This window comes from Erinaceus europaeus, chromosome 20 (assembly GCF_950295315.1).
Source record: "Erinaceus europaeus chromosome 20, mEriEur2.1, whole genome shotgun sequence".
Classification (NCBI taxonomy): Eukaryota; Metazoa; Chordata; class Mammalia; order Eulipotyphla; family Erinaceidae; genus Erinaceus; species Erinaceus europaeus.
The window spans coordinates 55,055,632-55,077,411 of NC_080181.1; the positions used below are offsets into that span (position 1 = coordinate 55,055,632).

General features: G+C 47.5%; 1 protein-coding gene across 7 annotated transcripts in view; it reads right to left on the reverse strand.

Annotated features, from left to right (window-relative positions):
- The window catches only part of DET1 (DET1 partner of COP1 E3 ubiquitin ligase), a 40,759-nt gene that overhangs the window by 5,352 nt on the left and 13,627 nt on the right, over nt 1–21,780 (reverse strand). For 2 of the 7 annotated variants that reach the window (XR_009546610.1, XR_009546611.1), the window contains exons 4-5: nt 18,194–18,385; nt 2,171–2,292 (exon numbers count right to left, since the gene is read on the reverse strand). Coding sequence is in view for 5 of the 7 variants with exons in the window: in XM_060179382.1 (XP_060035365.1) it covers nt 13,212–13,401; nt 18,194–18,385 (382 nt within the window). In the remaining 2 variants the exon portion in view is untranslated. The other 5 variants (XM_060179384.1, XM_060179382.1, XM_060179383.1 and 2 more) reach the window with 5 other exon arrangements.

Genomic DNA, 21,780 nt, shown 5'->3' on the forward strand with positions numbered 1-21,780 from the left:
TCTCTCCCCCTTTGTGTCTTCCCCTCCTCTCTCACTATACCTCTGTCCTATCCAACAATAACTGCAATAACAACAATGGGGAAAAGATGGCCGCCAGGAGCAGTGGGTTCGTAGTGCAGGCACGGAGCCCTAACAATAACCCTGGAGGCAAGAGAGAGAGAAGGAAAAGAAAAGAAAGGGAGGGAGGGAGGAAGGAAGGAAGGGAAGGAGAGAAAGAAAGATAAAAAGAAACAAAGAGTCCCAGAAAAGTGGAGTATTTGCCAAGGTTCCCATCTGCGAAGGAAGTCACCATGTGAGTGAGGCAAAGCAGTCCATCCGTGAGCGGCGCCTCATCTCAGGGCGCCCAGCTGCAGCCTCCGCTGAAGTAGGATGTGGGGGTCAGGCTGAGGCCTGACTCCTCAGCAGCCACCTCTCAGACCCTTAGGAAGTGCAAATCCAGACTCTCACAGGCCCTGGGGACCCAGAGCAGCTGGGGGTCGCTAGGGGTGGGGCTCCCCTTTCCTCTTGCCCGTGACAGTGAGTTCTGGGGTTCCAACACACCCATTGTGGGAGGCAGGTTCTTCCTACCCTTCTGTCTTCCCCAAAACTTCTCGGCTGTGTTTCCCAGCCCCAACTGGCTTTTCTAGGCCATATTGCTCTGTCTGTGCGACAGCTGGTGTGTTCTCCTGTCTGCCCTGATCACGAACTTGAAGGAGACAGAGAGGGGAGGGAGCTCAAGGCTCCCCATACCTAGCTGCCAGGAATAGCAGCTTCTGAATGAGGCCGGAGGCCAGCGCCCCCACTCCAGGCTGGAACAGTGGGGGGTGGCCACCCCAGGTCTGGTGAGCAGCCTTCAGCCAGGAGCACAGCATGTTGCTAGGGAGCAAATGGCCACAGCTGGCTGAGAATTAAGCCCTGTCCTTGGGAAAGCATGTGCTCCAGCGCGAATGAAACGCTGTGCCGGCCTCCCTCCCCCTGGAGCTGCAGAAACCTGCCAAGTGGATGCAGGCCCGAGCTGGCTGGGAGCTGCCGGCCCACGGGCCTGCCTGGGCCCCTCCTGTCTGTGTCTGTGCAGAGGAAAGACTCCGGGACTGAATGAAATGGCCAAACCCTCAGGGGGCCGAAAAGTAAAAAAAACTGGACCTCAGACCACTCAACCCAACTCTGAGTTTTGCCTAATTCCACCTCTGCTGCCACTAACAAATTCACTGGTTAAAACCTTTTTCTTTTGTTTAAAAAATAGTTTTCTTTTTTAAAAAATATTCTCTTTTGTTGCCCTTGTTGTTTTATTGTTATAGTTACTATTGTTGTTGTCATTGATGTCGTTGTTATTACTGATGTCATTGTTGTTGGGTAGGACAGAAATGGAGAGAGAAGGGGAAGACAGAGGGGGGAGAGAAAGACAGACACCTTCAGACCTGCTTCACTGTCTGTGAAGCGACTCCCCTGCAGGTGGGGAGCCGAGCCGGGGGCTCAAACCAGGACCCTTATGTCGGTCCTTGTGCTTTGCGCCATGTGCGCTTAACCCACTACACTACCACCCGACTCCCCTTTTTTTTTTTTTGCCTCCAGGGTCATTGCTGGGGCTCAGTGCCTGCACCACGAATCCACTGTTCCTGAAGGCTATTTTTTCCCCTTTTGTTGCCCTGGTATTTTGTTTTGTTTTATCATTGTTGTAGTTATTATTGTTGTTGTTATTGATGTCCTTGTTGTTGGATAGAACAGAAAAATGGAGAGAGGAGGGGAAGACAGAGAGGAGGAGAAAAAGATAGACACCTGCAGACCTGCTTCACCTCTTGTGAAGCGACTCCCCTGCAGGTGGGGAGCCGGGGGCTTGAACTGGGATCCTTATGCCCGTCCTTGCGCTTCCTGCCATCTGCGCTGAACCCACTGGGTGGTTCACACCACGTGCGCTTAACCTGCTGCCCTACCGCCAGACCCCCTTTTTCTCTTTTTTAACTCATACCATCTTCCTTCTGCGGACACTTCCAAAAGAGCTGAATGCAGGGTCTCAGCTATTTGCAGACCCATGTTTAGAGCAGTGTGATTCACAGGAGCTAAGAGACGGGAGTACCCAACTGTCCATCAGTGAGTGTGTAAGTGAGTGCATGAGTGAGTGAACAAAATTCAGTTTACACATAAGTGGAATATCATTCATCTTTGAAAGGAGAACAGCAGATAGATAGCTCACCCAGTAGAATGTGCCTTCCATGCCTGAGTTCCTAGGTTCAAGCCCTGCACCACATGGAATCATCAGGATGGGGTCCATGGATGGTAGAACAGTGCTGAGTTGTGGTGTCTCCTTTGCTCTATCTGAAATAAAAAAGAATGATGGGCCGAGTGGTGGCGCAGCTGGTTGAGCACACATGCTACAGTGCACAAGGACCCAGGTTCAAGCCCCCGGCCCCCACCTGCAGGGGGAAAGTTTTGCAAGTGGTGAAGCAGGGCTGCAGGTGTCTCTCTCTTCCCTTCTCCATTTCTGGCTGTCTCTATCTAATAAAGATTTTAAAAATTAAAAAAAAAGGAATGAAGGTCAGTCTGAGAGCAGTGGGATCATACATGCTCAAGGAACCAGCTGCTAGGAAGAGGAGAGGTGAGGAAAGGAGAGGAGGAAAGAGAAAAGACAGGGAGAAATAGTTAAGATGAAATAACTTAGCATAGTCTGTACACATGTTGATTTTTTTTCTTTTCTTTTTTCACCAGAGCACTGCTTAGCTCTGGTTTATGGTAGTGCAGGGGACTGAATCTGGGACTTTGGAGTCTCAGGCATGAGAGTCCTTCACATGCTGGTTTCTTTTCTTCTTCTTTTGTTTAACCTCCAGAGTTATTGCTAGGCCGGCACTAAGAATCCACTGCTCCTGGAGGCCTTTTTTTTTTTTAGTTGTTGTTATTGTTACTGTTGCTGCTGTTGTTGTTGGATAGGACAGAGAGAAATAGAGAGAGGAGGAGAAGGCAGAAAGGGGGAGAGAAAGACAGACACCTGCAGACCTGCTTCACTGTCTGTGAATCAGCCCCTCTCCCCTGCAAGAGGGGAGGGGGCGGGCTCAAAGCAGGATCTTTGCACCACTACTAGCACTTCGCACTTTGTGCACTGAACCGGGTGACATGTTGATTTTTGATGCCACCTGAAACTTATACAATGCTATGTTGTAGCACTACTTCAGAAAATGAAACAAATAGTTAAGGTGGTACATTTTCTGGCTTCCGCTTTCTTACCAGTTACAAATTTTAAAACTCACACACATACACAAAAACAACTTTAAATTGATACCTGTGTGCACTAAAAGAAATACAAAACAAAAGGGAATAAGCTAAGACGAATGCCCACCCCGACCTCTAGAGGGAACCAGCAACAGCAGACTGTTATCTTGAGTGTCTGCAGACAGTGTGTGTGTGTGTGTGTGTGTGTGTGTGTGTGTGTGTGTGTGTGTGTGTGTGTGTGTGTGTGTGTGTGTGTGTGTGTGTGTGTGTGTGTGTGATGTCCAGGCCACTCCAGTACAGATTTTACTCATGTTTTCTTCCTACAATAAACAGCATCATAATAAACACAGGTGCTTAGCATGTCTCAGCGGCCTTTCCAAATCAGCATGTACGGAGCTGTACCCCACTGGGTGGGCATTTACGTCCTTGCTTATGTGTAAAAGCTGTTGACTGTATGTGGTTTTTTAAATCTTTTTCTTTTTTTTTGTTTTGTTTTTTAATAGAGACAAAGGGAAATCAGGAGGAAAGGGAGAGACAGAAAGGGAGAGTGACAGACATCTGCAGCACCACTTCACTGCTTATGAAGCTTCCTTCATGCAGATAAACACCAGAGGCTTGAGCCTGAGTCCTCGCACACTGGAATGTGTGCGCTCTACCAGGTGCACCGCCATCCAGCCTCACGTTTGTATTTCTTCTGTGCACATCCTGACAGTGTCACTCTTTGCCCTACCCACTTATTTTTTTTTTGCAGAATTGTTCATATTTTTCGTCATAGCTTTATATATTTTCTTTTTTTTTTTTTTTTGCCTCCAGGGTTATTGCTGGGGCTAGGTGCCTGCACTATGAATCCACTGCTCCTGGAGGCTATTCCCCCCCCCCTTTATTGCCTTTGATTTTTTATCATTGATATTGTTGTTACTGCCATCATTGTTGTTGGATAGGACAGAGAGAAATGGAGAGAGGAGGGGAAGACAGATGGGGAGAGAAAGACAGACACCTGCAGACCTGCTTCACCGCTTGTGAAGCAACCCTTCCGCAGGTGGGGAGCCGGGGGCTCGCACCGGGATCCTTCTGCTGGTCCTTGGGCTTCGCTTAGCCCCTGCACTGCTGCTCGGCCCCCAGCTTTAAATATTTTATTAAGGAAATCAGATCTTTGAAAAGTGTGTTGTCACTTGATCTTGTTTTCATTTTTTGCTATGTATAGGTTTTCCTTTGTACTTGCAGTTATATGCACCTTATCTTTATTTTCCTTCTTAAAAAGGGCCTACTGGGGCTGGGTGATAGTTGAGTGCACAGTACCATGCACAAGGACCCAGGTTCAAGCCCTCTGTCCTCACCTGCAGGGGGGAAGCTTCACAGGTGGTGAGCCAGGTCTGCAGGTGTCTCTCTTTCTCTTACCCTATCTCCCCTCCTCTACTAATTTCTCTCTATGCTATTAAATTTAAAAGGAAAGAAGGAAGGAAGGAAGGCAGGAAGCAAGGAAGGGACGGAGGGGAAAATGGAAATATGGTTGCCAGAAGCTGTGGGTTTGTGGTTCAGGCATGAACTCCAGCAATAAGCCTGATGACAATAAAAAAAAAAAAAAATTATAAAAGGGCCTACTACTGACTGAAGAACTCTAAGCAAAGATTCAGACTTCAGATTTCACTCACTCTGGTGCCTGCTGCCTGCCCCTCCCTGAGTTTTCTCTCCAGTCCTTGCATTTCGTACCATGTGCACTTAACCCACTGCGCTACCGCCTGATCCCCTAATTTTATATTTTGAACTTAACCAGAATAACTGAATATAAAAAGGTCAAGGGGTGTTGTAGGAGGTGGCTCAGTGGATAAAGCATTGGACTCTCAAACATGAGGTCCTGAGTTCAATCCCTGGCAGCACATGTACCAAAGTAAATGTCTCTAGATTGCTTCCCCAAGTCAATCTTTTTATTATTCATTATAATCTTTTTATTACTAATTTATTCATTACCAGAGTGTTCTGTGTGGGCTTCTGGTGTTGTAGGGGATTGAACCTGAAACCTCTGGTGCATCAAGCATGAACATCCTTTTTTTTAAATTTTTTAAAAATATTTTTAATATTTATTTTCCCTTTTGTTGCCCTAGTTGTTTTTCATTGTTGTTGTAGTTAGTTGTTGTTATTGATGTCATCTTTGTTGGATAGGACAGAGAGAAATGGAGAGGAGGGGAAGACAGAGAGGGGGAGAGAAAGACAGACACCTGCAGACCTGCTTCACCACCTGTGAAGCGATTCCCCTGCAGGTGGGGAGCCGGGAGCTCAAACTGGGATCCTAATGCCAGTCCTTGTGCTTTGTGCCACCTGCACTTAACCTGCTGCGCTACCGCCTGACTCCTGAACATCCTTTTGTGTAACCATTATGTTATACTTCCCCAGCCCTTGATCTTTTAATTTTTTTTATTTTTTAAGATTTTATCTATCTATTATTGAGAAAGATAGGAGAGAGAGAGAAAGAACCAGACATCACTCTGGTACATGTACTGCCTGGAATTGAACTCAGGACCTCATGCTTGAGAGTCCAGTGCTTTATCCAAGGGCGAGTATGTGTGCTTGCACCGGTGTGTCTGGGCATCCGCGGGGGGATGGGCAAAAAGCTGACAGAGCTGTCAATGTAGGACGCAGACTGATGAGGAGGGTGCAGCAGGGCTCTGGGTGTGCGTGAGGACCCAGGCAGTATGCATCCCAGGGTGCTCCACACCCCTTCCCACCTGTCTGATAAAAGTGCCCCCACGGGTGTTATTTGTGGGCGGGGGGGGGGGGAGGTCCTACAGTTCTTTGAGCAAGGGCTGGACTTGGAGACCAGGCAGAAGTATGCTGCTTGGTCTCCAAGGAATGACAATACGCCAACAGCGCTGGGTCCAGAGGAGGCATTTATTGAGCACTTTCTGTATCCAGTGCTTCACTACACACTCAGCACTCACAACACCTCTGCAGAGCAACGAGGGGAAGTGAGACTCGAATTCTTCTCATCAGGCCCCGGTTGCAGAGCTAGTAAGTGGCCTAGTCAGGGTCTGTGCCAGGCCCCTGTCGCAGGCTGGAACTACCCCCAAATTCTATCAGTAAAGAACTGAAGTCCTTTCTGCCACCCACCACCACTTCTGTCTCTGATAATCAAACACTGCATGGCGGAGATGGCCTTCAGATTTTTTTTTTTTAACAAGAGGGTTCTAGCTAGAAAGGGTAGACACTCAGCCAATTAGTGCTGTAAACACAACTGCCCCCAAACATCACAATCACTTAATGTACTCAATTCCTGTCGAAGCACGTATTGCAGAAAGCAGCAGCCATGCTGATTACCAATAATTATAATCTGCTCATTAAGGAAAGTCCCCGAGGGCTTCTACAAAGAACACTTCACGGCTGAGATGGAGTTACTCTCTGTACTTGAAAATAATGAAGCTACCGTGCTTTTTAAAATTATCTCATTTAGGCTTTTCAGTGAATTACACTGTGCTTCTCTGCAAGGACTCTGAATGAAAGAGGCTTTGCTCGATTCAAATGGAAGCTTCTCGAAAAGGCCTGGAGCTGCTGACAGCGTGTGCCAGCTGCCTGCTGAGGCCCGAGGAGAGGGAAGGCCTGGGCAAGGAGAGGCTGGGGCGTCGCAGTCCTCAAAGTCTCTGCATTTCTTAAGTATTTTGGTTCTAAAGACCTTGCTTCTCCAATAATTCTTGAGGTTTCACTGGATTTGTGGAGAAGGTACTGAGAGCTATCTCATATGCTTTAGAAACAAAATTAAGCAGTCCGGGAGGTGGTGCAGTGGTAAAGTGTTGGACTCTCAAGCATGAGGTCCTGAGTTTGATCCCCGGCTGCACATGTACCAGAGTAATGTCTGGTTCTTTCTCTCTCTATTATCTCTCATTAATAAATAAATAAAATCTTTAAAAAAAAGAGGGAGCCAGAGACGACCCGAACTGCCCCTGCGGCTCCAGACAGACTATGACCCACATCGTCAACGACTGCCACCTCTCCAGACTCAAAGGAGGTCTCGAAACTTTACGTCAGGCTCAACCTGACGCTGTTGACTGGCTACGGAAGAAGGGCAAACGCTAGAAGAAGAAGAAGAACAGTGGGTTAAGCATAAGGATCCTGGTTCAAGCTCCCGGCTCCCCACCTGCAGGGGAGTTGCTTCACAGGCAGTGAAGCAGGTCTGCAGGTGTCTTTCTCTCCTCATCTTCCCCTCCTCTCTCCATTTCTCTCTGTCCTATCCTATCCAACAATAACAACAACAATAATAACTACAACAATAAAACAAGGGCAACAAAAGGGAATAAATACATAAATATTTTTAAAAAGAAAGAAAGAAACAAACAAACAAACAAGGAGTTGGGCAGTAGTACAGCGGGTTAAGTGCACATGGCGCGAAGCGCAAGGATGGGTATAAAGATCCCAGTTCCAGCCCCCGGCTCCCCACCTGCAGGGGGGTTGCTTCACAGCAGTGAAGCAGGTCTGCAGGTGTCTATTTCTCCCTCCTCCTCTCTTATCTTCTCCTCCTCCATTTCTCTCTGTCCTATCCATCAACAATAATAATTACCACAACAACAATAAAACAAGGGCAACAAAAGGGGAAAAAATAGCCTTCAGAAGCAGTGGATTCATGGTGCAGGCACCGTGCCCCAGCGATAACCCTGGAGGCAAAAAAAGAAATAAAGAAAAAAGAAAATCAATACACACACACATAAGGGTTGAGAAATTAATAACTCAACAGGTTGAATGTTTTCTCTCCCATTTTAGATCATTATGGCTACAAGAAACACCCAGGTCAGCTCAAGTGTGGTGTCAGGTGGCTATTGGAGACCCAGGAACCTCACAGGAATCAAGAGTAGCACTCAGGTCAGGGAGACATGTGACATAACAAGACATTCATGCCTGAAGCCCTAGACGTGCCAGGTTCAATCCCTGACATTGCTGTATGACAGCTGATAGGTGTCTCTGGTCTCTCTTGCTCCTTCTCTCCTTCTCTCTCATCTCTCCATCCCTCCCACTCTTCCAGTCTCTCTTAAAAAGAAGTCATAGGGGGCAGGGCGGTAGCGCAGCAGGTCAAGCGCACATAGCGCTAAGCGCAGGGCCAGTGCAAGGATCCTGGTTTGAGCCCCCAGCTCCCCACCTGCAGGGGGAAAGCTTCACAAGTGGTGAAGCAGGGCTTCAGGTGTCTGTCTGTCTCCCTCTTCCCTCTAAAATTCTATCTGTCCTATCAAATAGATAACTAAAGTTAAAAAAAAAAAAGTGAGCTGGGCAGTAACACAGCAGGTTAAGCACAGATGGTGTGAAGCACAAGGACTTGCTCAAGGATCCCAGTTAAAGCCCCCGGCTCCCCACCTGCAGGGGCCTCACTTTACAAGTGGTGAAGCAGGTCTGCAGGTGTCTATCTTTCTCTCTCCCCGTCTTCCCCTCTTCTCTTAATTTCTCTCTGTCCTATCGAACAACAGCAATAACAACAACAATAATAACAACTATACAACAACAAGGGCAACAAAAGGGAAAAAACTAGCCTCCAGGACTAGTGGATCTGTAGTACAGGCACTGAGTCCCTGTGATAACCCTTGAGGCCAAAAAAGAAGTCATAATTGAGCCTTATGGAAGCAGACACTGAACAGAAAGTACACAATCCTAAGAGCTTCACTTCTTGGCCTGTATTGATTTGCTTTCAAATGCAAGAAAAAGAACACCCAATTCTAAGAGGTCTCAATAGTCAGGGAATGCACCGTCTCTCAGAACTGGGAATACAGAAGTCGGCTGCGTCAACCAACACTGTCAGCTCTAGTTCGGTTCTTTCCTCTCCATTCTGCCATGCAGAATGTCAGTGCCCTCCCAAGGCTGGTACTTTTCAGAATTGGAGCGTGGGATGTTGGAAGAGCGGAGGTATGGACATGTTTCCTCACTGACATTTTAAGTATTTTTTTTAAAGTATTCTATTTATTTTATTTTTGAGAGAGATGCAGAGAAAGACACAGCAAGAAACACCAGAGCACTGCTCAGCTCTGGTTTACGGTGGGGCAGGGGGACTGAACCTGGGACTTTGGAGCCTCAGGCATGACAGTCTCTTTGCATAACCATTATGCTATCTACCCCCACCCCATTTTATGTATTTTAAAAATATTTTTATTATCTTTATTTGATAGAGATGGCCAGAAGTCCAGAGGGAAAGGGGTGACAGAGAGGGACAGAGACAAGAGAGACACCTGCAGCACTGCTTCACCACTTGCAAAGCTTTCCCTCTGCAGGTGAGGACTGGGGGATCGAATCCTTGAGCACTGTAACGTGTCCTCTCAACCAGGTACACCACCACTCAGCCCCTTCCTCACTGACATTTTGAAGAGAGAAATGTCCCTCGGAAGTCCCAGAATCCTTTACCTCATGGAATCACTCACCTGGTTAAGTACTTTCACAAACAAGTCCCTCACACTACCTGGTTTGGCCTTGGTTCCACCTCTGGTCACTAGCAGGGGATGTGGGGCCATCAGGCTGCCAGGGCACACCCTAGAGACAAGTCAAGTATGTGGGAGTTCAGGTCAGTAACCTACTCAGCCCACAAGGCAAAGGCTCAGCCAGGAGCCTTTCCCGCCACAGGCGACAGCACAGGACAGACATTCCTAGTCCTCCGCAGCCCCCCCAGGGCCCCAGGGTCCTTACCTCACTGTCCGCCCTCCTGCAGCACAGAACTAGAGCAAGCTGGCGGAGGCCCTGCCTGGACTGAAGATCCACGTGGTAGTGACACACACCACTGCAACTCACTCTGCAGAGTCCTAACCACATCAAGTAGGCAAGAAAGGGTAGGGCAGACAGCATTAAGATTATGCAAACAGCTTTCCTGCCTGAGGCTTTGAGTCTGCAGGTTCAGTCCCCAGCACCACCGTAAGCCAGAGCCGAGCAGTGCTCTGGTAGAAAGAAAGAGAAGAGGCAGCCGGGTGGTGGCATACCTGGTTAGCACACATATTACCAAGCGCAGGGACCCGGGTTTGAACCCCCACTCCTCACCCGCAGGGGGTTCTGCTTCGCTGTGAAGCAGGTCTGCAGGTGCTTATCTCTCTCTCCCTCAATCTCCCTGACCTCCGTTTCTATCTGTTCTAGTAAAAGTTATAAAGGGAAAAAAAAGGATTTAAAAATAAAGTGGGGAGTTGGGCGGTAGCGCAGCAGGTTAAGCGCAGGTGGCACAAAGCGCAAGGACCGGCGTAAGGATCCCGGTTCGCACCCCGGCTCCCCACCTGCAGGGGAGTCGCTTCACAGGCGGTGAAGCAGGTCTGCAGGTGTCTGTCTTTCTCTCCCTGTCTTCCGCTCCTCTCTCCATTTCTCTCTGTCCTATCCAATGTCTACATCAATAACAACAATAAAACAAGGGCAACAAAAGGGGATAAGTAAATATTTAAAAAAATAAAGTGTATTAAAAATAAAATAGGAAAAAAACAGAAGAAAAAAACATATGGAAGAGTCAGTAATGGAACATTACTACCAGCCAAGCAGAGTCCAGCTTCACAAGAAGGGCTCTGGAGGAAAGGAAGCTGGCTGTCCCCAGCACACTGGCTTCTCCTTAAGCTGTCAGCTCCCTATATCCAACCTAATACAGGGGCCTTGCCCATAACTGCCTTGCTGCATCATCTCCTTCATGCTAATGAAGAGAAACCTCAACTCTGTATATGTCTGTGTCTGTATATGTCAGCTAAAAGTTGCTGCAAGGGAAAAAAAAAATCCTTAGGGTGGAGAGCAAGCATAATGGTTATGCAAACAAGACTCTCACGCCTGAGGCTCTTAGGTTTCAGGTTCAATCCCCCAGGTTACCATAAACCAAAATTGAGCAGTACTCTGGGAGAAGAAAAAAAAATTGTCCTTAAATTCATGAGCACAAGCCTAAAACAGGCACTGAGTGAGGCATGGTGCACGATTAAGATTTCTCCTGCAGACTCGGGGACATCTGGGTATTTCCTCCATCCAAAAGCCCAGGGACGCTGTTCAAGCCCTCCCACCCCTTCTTCTCTTGACCAGCACCTCCCTCTCTTGGATCTATTGTCTCTAAGCCACCCTCCAGACTGTGAGGCTTGTATCTTCTACCTTCCAGAGCCTTCAGGATTCAGACACACATCCCCTGGCCCCTCACCTCTGGTTAGAAACACTAGCTGACGTGCCACGCTGGCCCTCAACACCTGCCATGCTTGCTTCCATTCCTTAGGTACACTGGGGTTCTCCTCGGTATGCCTTCTCCTTGGGTGACACTCCCATGGGTCCAGTTCCAGTCTTTCCAGAATAGCTCTCCTTCCAAGAGACAGACAGACGAGAGCTACTCTGGCATGGCTCCACTAAGTGTGGAGTTCCTGGGAGTCACCCATGGTTCCAGGGCTTGAACCTAGGGCTGCGTGGACAGGAAAGCATGTGTTCTACTGCACAAACTACCTCCCAGTCCCATCTTGCACTACGATTCTCTCGTCTTTCCTCATTTTTTTTTTCCCTCCAGGGTTATTGCTGGGGCTCGGTGCCTGCACCATGAATCCACTGCTCCTGGAGGCCATTTTTCCCCCCTTTTGTTGCCCTTGTTGTTGTAGCCTTGTGGTTATTATTATTGATGTTGCTCGTTGTTGGATAGGACAGAGAGAAATGGAGAGAGGAGGGGAAGACAGAGAAGGGGAGAGAAAGACAAACACCTGCAGACCTGCTTCACTGCCTGTGAAGTGACTCCCCTGCAGGTGGGGAGCCGGGGGCTCGAACCGGGATTCTTACGCCTGTCCTTGTGCTTTGCGCCACGTGCGCTTAACCCGCTGCGCCACCGCCCGACCCCCATCTTTCCTCATTCTAACATCTTGGCACTAGGTCTACTGGACTCAAGAGAGAAGCTCCAATCCTGCACTAGATGTGGGGCACAGGTAGGTTTAGCTGTTTGGTGATGAAGTACACAGAACTGTCCGCAGGAGCTCAGCACCTCCTGTCCCATTCCTTGTGTTCCCAAGGGAAGCTGGTCTGGTGGGCCTGAGGGATGCCGCCTATAGGAGTTTGCCCCTGCTCCCCCACAGCCTTCTGGAATCCCACATCACAAAGATGCTCTCAAAGTCAGATGTTCCTAACAAGCTCCTTCCATCAATGGCGAACAAGCGTCAACAGCCTGACAAGATGCCCAGGAGGAGACAGGCTGAGAATGTGACCGAAGGATGCTGCTGGGGGCTGGCGGGGGGTTTGGGGCTGGGAGGCTGGGCCATGTAGGCACTAACCCGATCTCCTTAGGGACACCTGGAGCTTGCCAGCTCTCACTGCCCAAATCACAGTAAGCGCTGCAGTTTATTTCTGCTGCGACCGGACGGGGCTGCTCTCCCCTCCACCTGCACAATGTGGTTGGCCCAGATGGGAGCATGCTTCCACATGAGAACGTGCAATTATGCCCAGTTCCTGCCACAGCAACAGTCACAGGACAAAACCCGAGGGAGGGAACCGCAGATGGCTGCCTCCCTCCCATGCTGGCCCACATCCTTCCTTCTCCCAAGAGCAGCTCTGGGTTCATGGCTTCTGGTCCCTTTCACGATCTTTCTGGAACCACGTATCTGAAAAGCATTTGCGGAGCTGAGACAAGGCAATCATCAAACAGGGTAGACTTAGGTAAGAAAATACCAAGGCTTTATTATCAAATTTTCCTTACAAAGATAGCTGTGCTTGTGTACGTGGTGGAAAGGAGTAAGATTTAGCTGAGTCAGGCTGCACACCATAATGTCAAAGAAGGGAGAAAGGTGGAGTGCTTTCGTCTTCATAGAAATAAAATGCAGAGTAAAACCAAGACCAAAAAACGAGTGGATTTAACTAAAGCTGGTTATTCCCACAGGGAAGAGGCAAGAGGACTTTCCGTGAGTCAGAAGTTGTGTTGTAGTAAAAGCAAGACCCGTTGGGCCGAGCCACCCGTGAGGCTGCATCTCTCTGGCTGTCCTCATCTGAGACTCCCCAGTCTGGAACCAACAAGGCTGGTAGACAGAAAATTTTGCTTTAGAGCCCGCTGAGAAGAGGGACAGCAGTCCCAGAGACCAAGTAACCCAGCTTCCGTGAGGCACCTACGTGCAGCAGTGTCGCATGTGGAAGTTAACAACATACTCGGCGTTAGTCCTCTGCACAGAAATAGCGAAAGGCTCAAAGGGGTGGAAAGTGAAGGCAACAAGGCGTCGCACCGTGTGGTTGATGGGGCGGCCCAGTAAGCCCGCCTGAATCTCAAACTTGAGCAGACCAGAGTCCCGGGCATAGAACCTAGAGAACAAGGAGGGGAGGGTTCAGCTAGGCACCACCATCCTGAAATCAGCACAGCAGGGGAGGCGGGAACTCCTTCCCTTACCTGGAAGTGGAATCTCTTGTCACGAGTCCCAGGTGATCAGAACTGCAAAACCGGCTTTGTCTGATAGGCTATGTTGTCCTGAGCCACTGGGCCACTTGTCTTCCCCAAGATGACCCTGAACTACAGCCTTAACCACAGTCTGCCCTTTTCCAGAGCGACCCGGCCCAAGACTGTCTAGGCTGGGGCAAGAAGTGAAATGAACACAAGGCACTAGTGTAAAATAAATTCTGTCACAATTTTTTCTTTTCTCTTTTTTCTAAAAAAATATTTATTTTATTTATTTCCTTTTGTTGCCCTTGTTGTTTTATTGTTGTAGTTATCACCACCTGTGAAGCGACTCCCCTGCAGGTGGGGAGCTGGGGCTCGAACCAGAATCCTTATGCCAGTCCTTGTGCTTTGCGTCACCTGCGCTTAACCCGCTGTGCTATCGCCTGACTTCCAATTTTTTTTTTTTCTAATAGAGACAGAGAAATAAGGAGAGAGGGAGACAGAGACGTACCTGCTACGCTGCTTCAGTACTTGTGACACCTCCCCCTGCAGGTGGGGAAGCTTGAACCAGGGACTTGAACCCGGGTCCCTGCATATAATACCTGTGCTCTACTGGGTAGCCACATTTACATTAGTGAAATGAAACAGGTGAAATCAGTCTTAGTCAGATATTTTACTTGACCAATCCTGGAATCTCAAATAGTGCCAAGATAGCCCACACTCTTCTTCTGCACTAGGATTCTGAAACAGGATGCGTGTTTGACCCTGGAGCATAACCTGGCTTGGACCAGTGACACGGTAAGTGCTCAACGCTCCCAGATATGAGTATTTGTCAGGCCCACATTGGAGCTTTTTTTTATTAAGATTTATTTCATTTTATTGACTGAAGCAGGGGAGGTATGCCTCAGAGGGAGAGATGCCAGAGCAGCACCCTGGCAAGTGAGGTGCTGGGGATCTGAACGCCGGCCGGGTCTCAGTCCAGAACTCTGCCACTTTGCCACCTCCTAGGTCACGAGCTTGTCTTCTTTCTTTCTTTTTCTTTTTCTTGCTATCAGAGTGGTTTCTGTTGTCATTGTTTGTTTTGTTTTGAACACAGCCCTGCTAAGCTTTGGCCTATGGTGGTGCCAGGGACTGAGCCTGCGGCTCAAGCTTCAAGCATGAAGTGACTTGCAGAACCACTGTGCTATCTCCCCAGCCCTACATCACAGGTACTGCTGGGCTCTGTGGCTGCATGGTTCCATGGATCCTGGTGTACTCATTTCTTCTTTTCCTTTTTTTTAAGGTAAAGGGGTAAGAGAAGGGAGAAAGACCACAGAGACACCACAGTACTGCTCCACCGCCTGTGAAGCCTCCTAGTGGCAGGAGCAGGGCCCTTGCACATGGTAACACACTCCACTGTGGGAGCTGTCTCCTCACCACCCGCTTTTTATTTTTAAGGGTAATTTGTTTGGAAGGTTCTTCTTCATATACCAGACCAAAAATACTAAATTTTCATCTGTTACATTACTAAGACGCTTCTATTTCTCCTACTACTTCAGAGTCTTTTCCCACCTACAAAATAAATGCCCTGAGGGATTGGGAATGGGAGGCGCCCAACAGGCCTGGAGTCGAATAGGAAGGCATTCTAGAAAATGAAGAGCTCAGAGTTAAAGAGTTCTAATCTCCTTTCTTCCTGCCTTCCTTGTTTTAGAAAGCAAATATACAGCAGACACAGATCTATTCATATTCTTTGACTCAGTAATTCCAGTTCCAAAAATTTATATCCTGAAATTTAACTTAAACGAGGTAAACAGTGACATGAATAAAGATGTCTGCTATCAAATTAACCCTAATGTGAACATGCAGAGAAAATAAATGCTCAGTAGTAGGGTGGTTACATAAATTACGTGACATTTACTTGAGGGAATAATCTGCTGTCATTAGGACTGCAACTGTGAGGACTGCATAATGACATGCAAGATAGAAACAGATTGCCAAGCAGTATGCTGGGCACGGCTGCAAAGGCGTAAATGCAGCAACACTGATAAACGGCAGAGTGGAGGGCACAGTAAAGGTGCTGATCCTGGCGTTACCTTCCTCGTGCTTTGGACATTCTTCTATTTCTCGTTTTGAACAAAAAATAAGAATTATAAGACAAAATCCTTTAGTCAGGTAGAGCATTAACGACATTGCCAGATGTTTACTCTGACTAATCTTTTCAAACTAGGAACAGAGACAAGTGAAATGTGTCATAGTCCTTGATAGTATCAAATGAGGGTTTTCATGTGTCAAAATGTTCTCACCTTACCCACATAATCCCCAACACATAAAAATATAACTGATTTTTCCTTTCTTTCCCGCCCCCCATAGAAAAAGAGAAGGGGTGATGGAGGAGGGGGGAAGAGACCACGGCCCCGAAGCTCCCTTCACCATGATGGGAAGCAGGCTTGAACCTGGGTAGTGCACGTGGTAAAGCAGCGCACTATCCAAGTGAGCTATTTTGCTGGTCCAAGGGTCTCTTATTTGAAGTGACCTGCTTGAGTCTTGCATCTACCTGCCAGTTCACAGGAAAACAGGTGGAGTGTGAAAGCGGTGAATATCACCCTAGGGATGCATTAAGGAAGATCTAAGTGCAGGAAAGTATAGATCAAAAAACCTGTTTAAAAAAAATAAACAAACTTTTTTCCACTTTAGTATTTATTTATGATTTGATAGGACTGAGAGAAATTGAGAGAGGAAGGGGACGAGATACCTGCAGCACCACTTCACCGCTTGTGAAGCCTCCTCCTGCAGGTGGGAGCCGGGGGCATGAACTGGGGCCCTGCACTTGCTGACATGTGCTCTCCACAGTGCACCACTGCCCGGCCCCGCAACAATTTCTGTACAAAGGAAACAGAAGGAAAGCAGAACCCACAGAATAAAAAGGACTTTAAAGGTCCTGTAACTAAAGCTATATATGGTCCTTGTTTCTGTTTTTAAATGTCAATTCTTAAAAAAAAAAAAAAAAAAAAAAAAGAAAAGAAAAGAAAAGAAAAAGACATTTATTATATTTATCATGAGAGAGCGAACTGAGCACAGTTCAGCTACGGTCAGTGGTGGTGCTGGGAACTGAGAGGCCCTTGCTTTTAAGTCTTGACTGGAACATATAAACTATAAAGAGAGTATTTAAATATTCAGGAAATATAAAAACTGACTACATATTTTGTGATATCAGTACATTTAAATTGTTTCTTTTAAAAAATATTTTATTTATTTTTGAGAGAGATGCAGAAAGAGAGAGGGAGACGGAGAGAGAAAGAGAAACACCAGAGCACTGCTCAGCTCTAGCTTATGGTACAGCAAGGGATTGAACTTAGGACTTTGGAGTCTCAGGCATGAGTCTCTTTGCATAACCATTATGTCATCTACCCCTGCCCTTCTCTCCCTTTCTCCTCTACCCTCTCAATTTCTGGCTGTCTCTATCCAATAAATAAAGGTAAAACATTTTTTTTAATTAAAAAAACTGAATTCTACTTAGGTTTTGGGACTAAATTGCAATTTCCCAAAGGAATTATTATGAATAGGACTTATCTGTACATAATGTCACACAAGCCTATTAAACAGGCAACAAAGCTGGACTGTGAAACACTAAGTGCCACCACTTCTAAGTAGAAGAGCCTTCAATACCCTGACTCCGGGCTTAGCAGCAGGAGTCCCCTGAAACAAGCCAGGCAGGAACGCTGGTGCCGGCTGTTCCCCAGCACCCACCTCAGCCCAGCACACAAGCTCCTACTAAGTAGACACGCGGGTCTGTGAACAATACTTCTGGGAGGGAAGGAGGAAGGGACTTAGGAGGTTAGCTTCAAGTTCCTGCAGGGGTCCAAGTCTACATTCCAGAACTTCCCTGAGAGAGGAAGCAGGAGTGTCTACCGCCTGTCTGAGCCCACAGTTGCCCCCTGCCATCTGTTCTTGGGAACAGGAGGATGAACAGACTCAAAGTGGCACATGCAACCCAGGGTGAGACTCGATCCCCACCCGCTACTCTCTCTCTGCCTCTTTTATCTACAAAGTCAACGGGCAGTGAAGTCCCAGTGACGACAAAAGTACATACACAAATAAATAAAATGTTAAAAGTAATTAAGTTGAGCTGACTAAAACTTACAAGTCTCAGTGGTGAACTCTATTATGAGACGATAAGAAGTTATTAAATGGAATAGTATGGTTTCCCTCCTGGATACTGTACGAGTGGCCGACACCGGGGGCTGGAGAGGCTCTGGCGCCCAGGGCTCTGAGGCTCCAGGCGCGACCTGCAGCACAACCATAAGCCAGAACTCAACAGTGCTCTCTGGTGAAAAAGAAAAAGCTCAAGAACCTGCACAAGGATCTGGGTTCGAGCCCTGGCTCCCTGCCTGCAGAGGGGAGGGAAGCTGCACAAGCAGAGAAGCAGGTGTGCAGCTCTTTCTCTCTCTCTATCCCCCACTCCTCTCTCAATAAAATGGAAAAAATGGCCGCCAGGAGTAGTGGATTCAGTGTGGGCCCTGAGCCCCAGCAATAACCCTGGAGGCAAAAGACAAAAAGTGGGTAACACTTATCTCAATAAATGTCTTGTTGAGAAGCAAGGAGTAGAGGTTTCAGTGACTAAAACAAAGCACACATTCAAGAATCAGTGGACCAGAAAGAGTCAAAGGCTGCCTAAGCAAGAGAGAGAACACAGGCCATGTTCAGCTTCGGGCCTTTGCCGGTGAAGCCATGGCCACGTACCTGATTGGGTGGTCTCCACAAGTCTTGGGCCGCTCCATGACTGACACCCACTTGTCGTCATAGCTGAAGAGGGACAAGTCCAGGTAGGGGCTGCCACTGTATGACTGCGCACTGATGGGGAGCTGGCCCAGCAGGCGGCGCACAGCCTCTGTGTGGCCTCCGTACTTGGCGTTGACAATAGTGTCTTTGAACCTGAAACAGAGCACCAGTGAGGAAGGCTTCATTAGTGTGCACGTGGCGCTGCCTTGGGTTTCAAGCTGGCAAACGTCTATCCGCAAACAGCTCGGTAAATGGAAGTCTTGGTGTGGAAGGAGGTCAGACTCACATCACAAGCCTGCCTACTACTCTCAAAAGGCACAGAAATAGAAACGGGGGAGTCAGGAGGTAGCGCAGTGGGTTAAGCACAGGTGGCACAAAGCACACGGACCAGCATAAGGATCCCGGTTCAAGCCCCCGGCTCCCCACCTGCAGGGGAGTCACTTCACAGGCGGTAAAGCAGGTCTGCAAGGTGTCTGTCTTTCTCTCCCCCTCTGTCTTCCCCTCCTCTCTCCATTTCTCTCCTATCCAACAATAACGACAACAATAATAACTACAACAATAAAAAAACAAGGGCAACAAAAGAGAAAAAAGTAAACAAAAATTAAAAAAAAAAGAAATAGAAATGGGGGGTCTCGGTGGTAGAGCAGTGGGTTAAGTGCACATGGCACAAAGCACATGGACTAGCATAAGGATCCTGGTTCGAGCCCCCAGCTCCCTACCTGCGGAGAGGGGTTGCTTCACAGGAGGTAAAAGAGGTCTGCAGGTGTCTTTCTCTCTTCCTCTCTGTCTCCACTTCTCTCTCAATTTCTCTGTCCTATCCAGCAACAATGACAGCAATAACAATAGTAATAATATCAACAATTATGATAAACAACAAGGGCAATAAAAAGGGAAAAAATGATCTCTAGGGGTGGATTCGTAGTGCAGGCACCGAGCCCCAACAATAACCCTGGAGGCAAAAAAAAAAAAAAGAAGAATGTTCATAAAGACCCTCCTCCAGAGACCATCCACCATTCTCATCCTGCCTGGGAATTCTCTGTTGTGTCTTGGATTAATTTAAAAAAAAAGAAAAAGAAAAGAACTAGAAATGGTCTGAATCTTAGAAAAGTTCTCTAAAGTTTTATTTTATTTTTACTTTTTTAAAAAAGATTGTATTTATTCATTAATGAGAAAGTAGGAGGGAAAAGAGAGAGAGCCAGGCATCACTCTGGCACATGTGCTGCCGGGGATTGAACTCAGGACCTCATGCTTGAGAGTCCAGTGCTTTACCACTGTGCCACCTCCCAGACCACGAAAAGTTCTCTGAAGTTTCATAAACAAGTTTAAAAGGAGTATGATTATTCTTTGCCAGCTGTTAGCATCTCTACTAAGATTCACTTCCCCCAAGTAACGGCCCAAGACTGAACAGGGAAGGTAGCATGCGGAGAATTCTGGGCCTAACAGCCTCTCTCTGACTCTGACAAGTTTACTTCTGACAAACTACACATTCTTTGTTTAAATCAAGTTTGGGAGTAACCCTAACACCTATGGAAACACCAGTATCTAAAGGATAGGCGACAGTGGGTGGTGCACCTGGTTGAACTCATGTGTTACAATGTGCCAGGACTTGGGTTCAAGCCTTACAAGGGGAGAAGCTTCATGAGCGGGGAAGCAGTGCTGCAGGCGTCTCTCTCTCTCCCAATCTCCAACTTCCCTCTCAATAGCCAATCATAGATTAACTGAATATCTAAAACTGGAAAGGATGGTAACACATATCTGACTTGCCTTCAACAGTAGCAAGGGAGAGGCCCAGGAGGTGGCCCAGGGTGTTAAGCACTGGACCCTCAAGCATGGGGCCCAGGGGCTGCACATGTCAGAAATGCTCTGGCTCTCATTCTCTCATAAATGAATCTGTGTTTAAAAAAAATAACAAGGGGGAATTCTTTCTCACAACGATAGTAAAGGCTATATTAATACCTTTTGACCAAGCATGTCTCTTCTCGAAGTCTGCCCTGAGGAAGTAATCCTAGACACAGGAAAATCTTGGCACACGTTCAATACAGCACTGCTTATGACAATGGAAGGGAAATAAAAAATCTAATGGGAGCCGTGGCTCTGCAAAGTCCTTTAGCAACAGAGAATGTCTGTCTTACAGAAACACAACTGTCCACATGCTGCCTCTATAGCATGGTTAAAATATAAACAAAGAGCAGAGATGCACGTATTTAAAGAAAGACTGGAAGAGATCACTCAACATGCTCATAGCCATGCTGTGTGATGTTTTAGAATTATTTCCCTCTTTTTCACTTTCCTGTAGTGTCTTAGAAAACTATCAGAAAAAAAAAAAAAGAATACTATCAGCAAGTCTTTTTTTAATCTCTATATCAAAATACATGAGATGATTTAATAACCAAAGGAAAAATTATCTTTAAAAAATTGGTGGGGGCGGGGGCAGCAGAGAATATCTCATTCCTGAAACGAATGGAGTAAAAAGCAATGAAACAGTGCTCGGGGACTGGCTTAGCGGCACAGTGCAGGGCTTCCATGGCCCAGGCCCAGCAGAGGGGCACTCTGCCTTCCCTTTTTTCTTCTTCTCATGAAATACACAAAGCTTTAAGAATAAAATAAGGGGAGTCAGGCGGTAGTGCAGAGGGTTAAGTGCATGTGGTGTGAAACAAAAGGACCGGCTAAGGATCCTGGTTCGAGCCTCTGGCTCCCCATCTGCAGGGGAGTCACTTCATAAGCGGTGAAGCAGGTCTGCAGGTGTCTGTCTTTCTCTCCCCCTCTCTGTCTTCCCTTCCTCTCTGTCCTATCTAACAACGATGACATCATCAACAACAATAACTACAACAACAATGAAAAACAACAAGGGTAACAAAAAGGGAAAATAAATTTTAAAAAATTAAAAAAAAAAAAAGAATGAAGTAAGAAAAAATACCCAAAGGTCCCTATCTTTGACAAGATCAGAAAGACTGCTTGGCTGGGTTTTCATGCCCTCGCTGTTGGCCTGTGGTGCTAGATGGCCATGAATGCATCTCAGCCCCCAGAAGAAAGCCAGTGGTCAGCAACACCTCTCCAAGACCCCTCCGGACACTCATCTCCACTGCCTCAGTAGAAATCAGAAAGTAGGCCTGGGCCAACGTGAATGTATTTCTTTGCCATTCGTCTGAGCTAGAATCAAAGACAGCAGATTCTCTGGTTTTCAGCAAAGCCCCAGACTACAGCTCCATCTATACTCTGGGCCTCCCCTCCTGAGCACTCACTGGTTTCCAAAAGCTGAATGGTGAAAGCTGCCCACTGCGGTTCCTCTGCAGCGGCACCTGCCCTCCAGCCTTCCCAGCTGCTAGTTCCAACCTCCACGCACAGTGGCTGCACGCCCTCTGACCTCAGGGCGGAACACCACCCTCTCAATCGTATTCTCATGTCTTTTCAGCTCGCAGCACCGGAGCTGGGGGCAGGAGCAGGTCCAGCCAGTAGAGTGTGTGTCTCGCCATGCTCAAGGCCCTGTGTGCGAGCCCCAGCACCCCTTGGGAGCACACGGAGAGCAGCAAAGGGCAGCCCTGTGGATG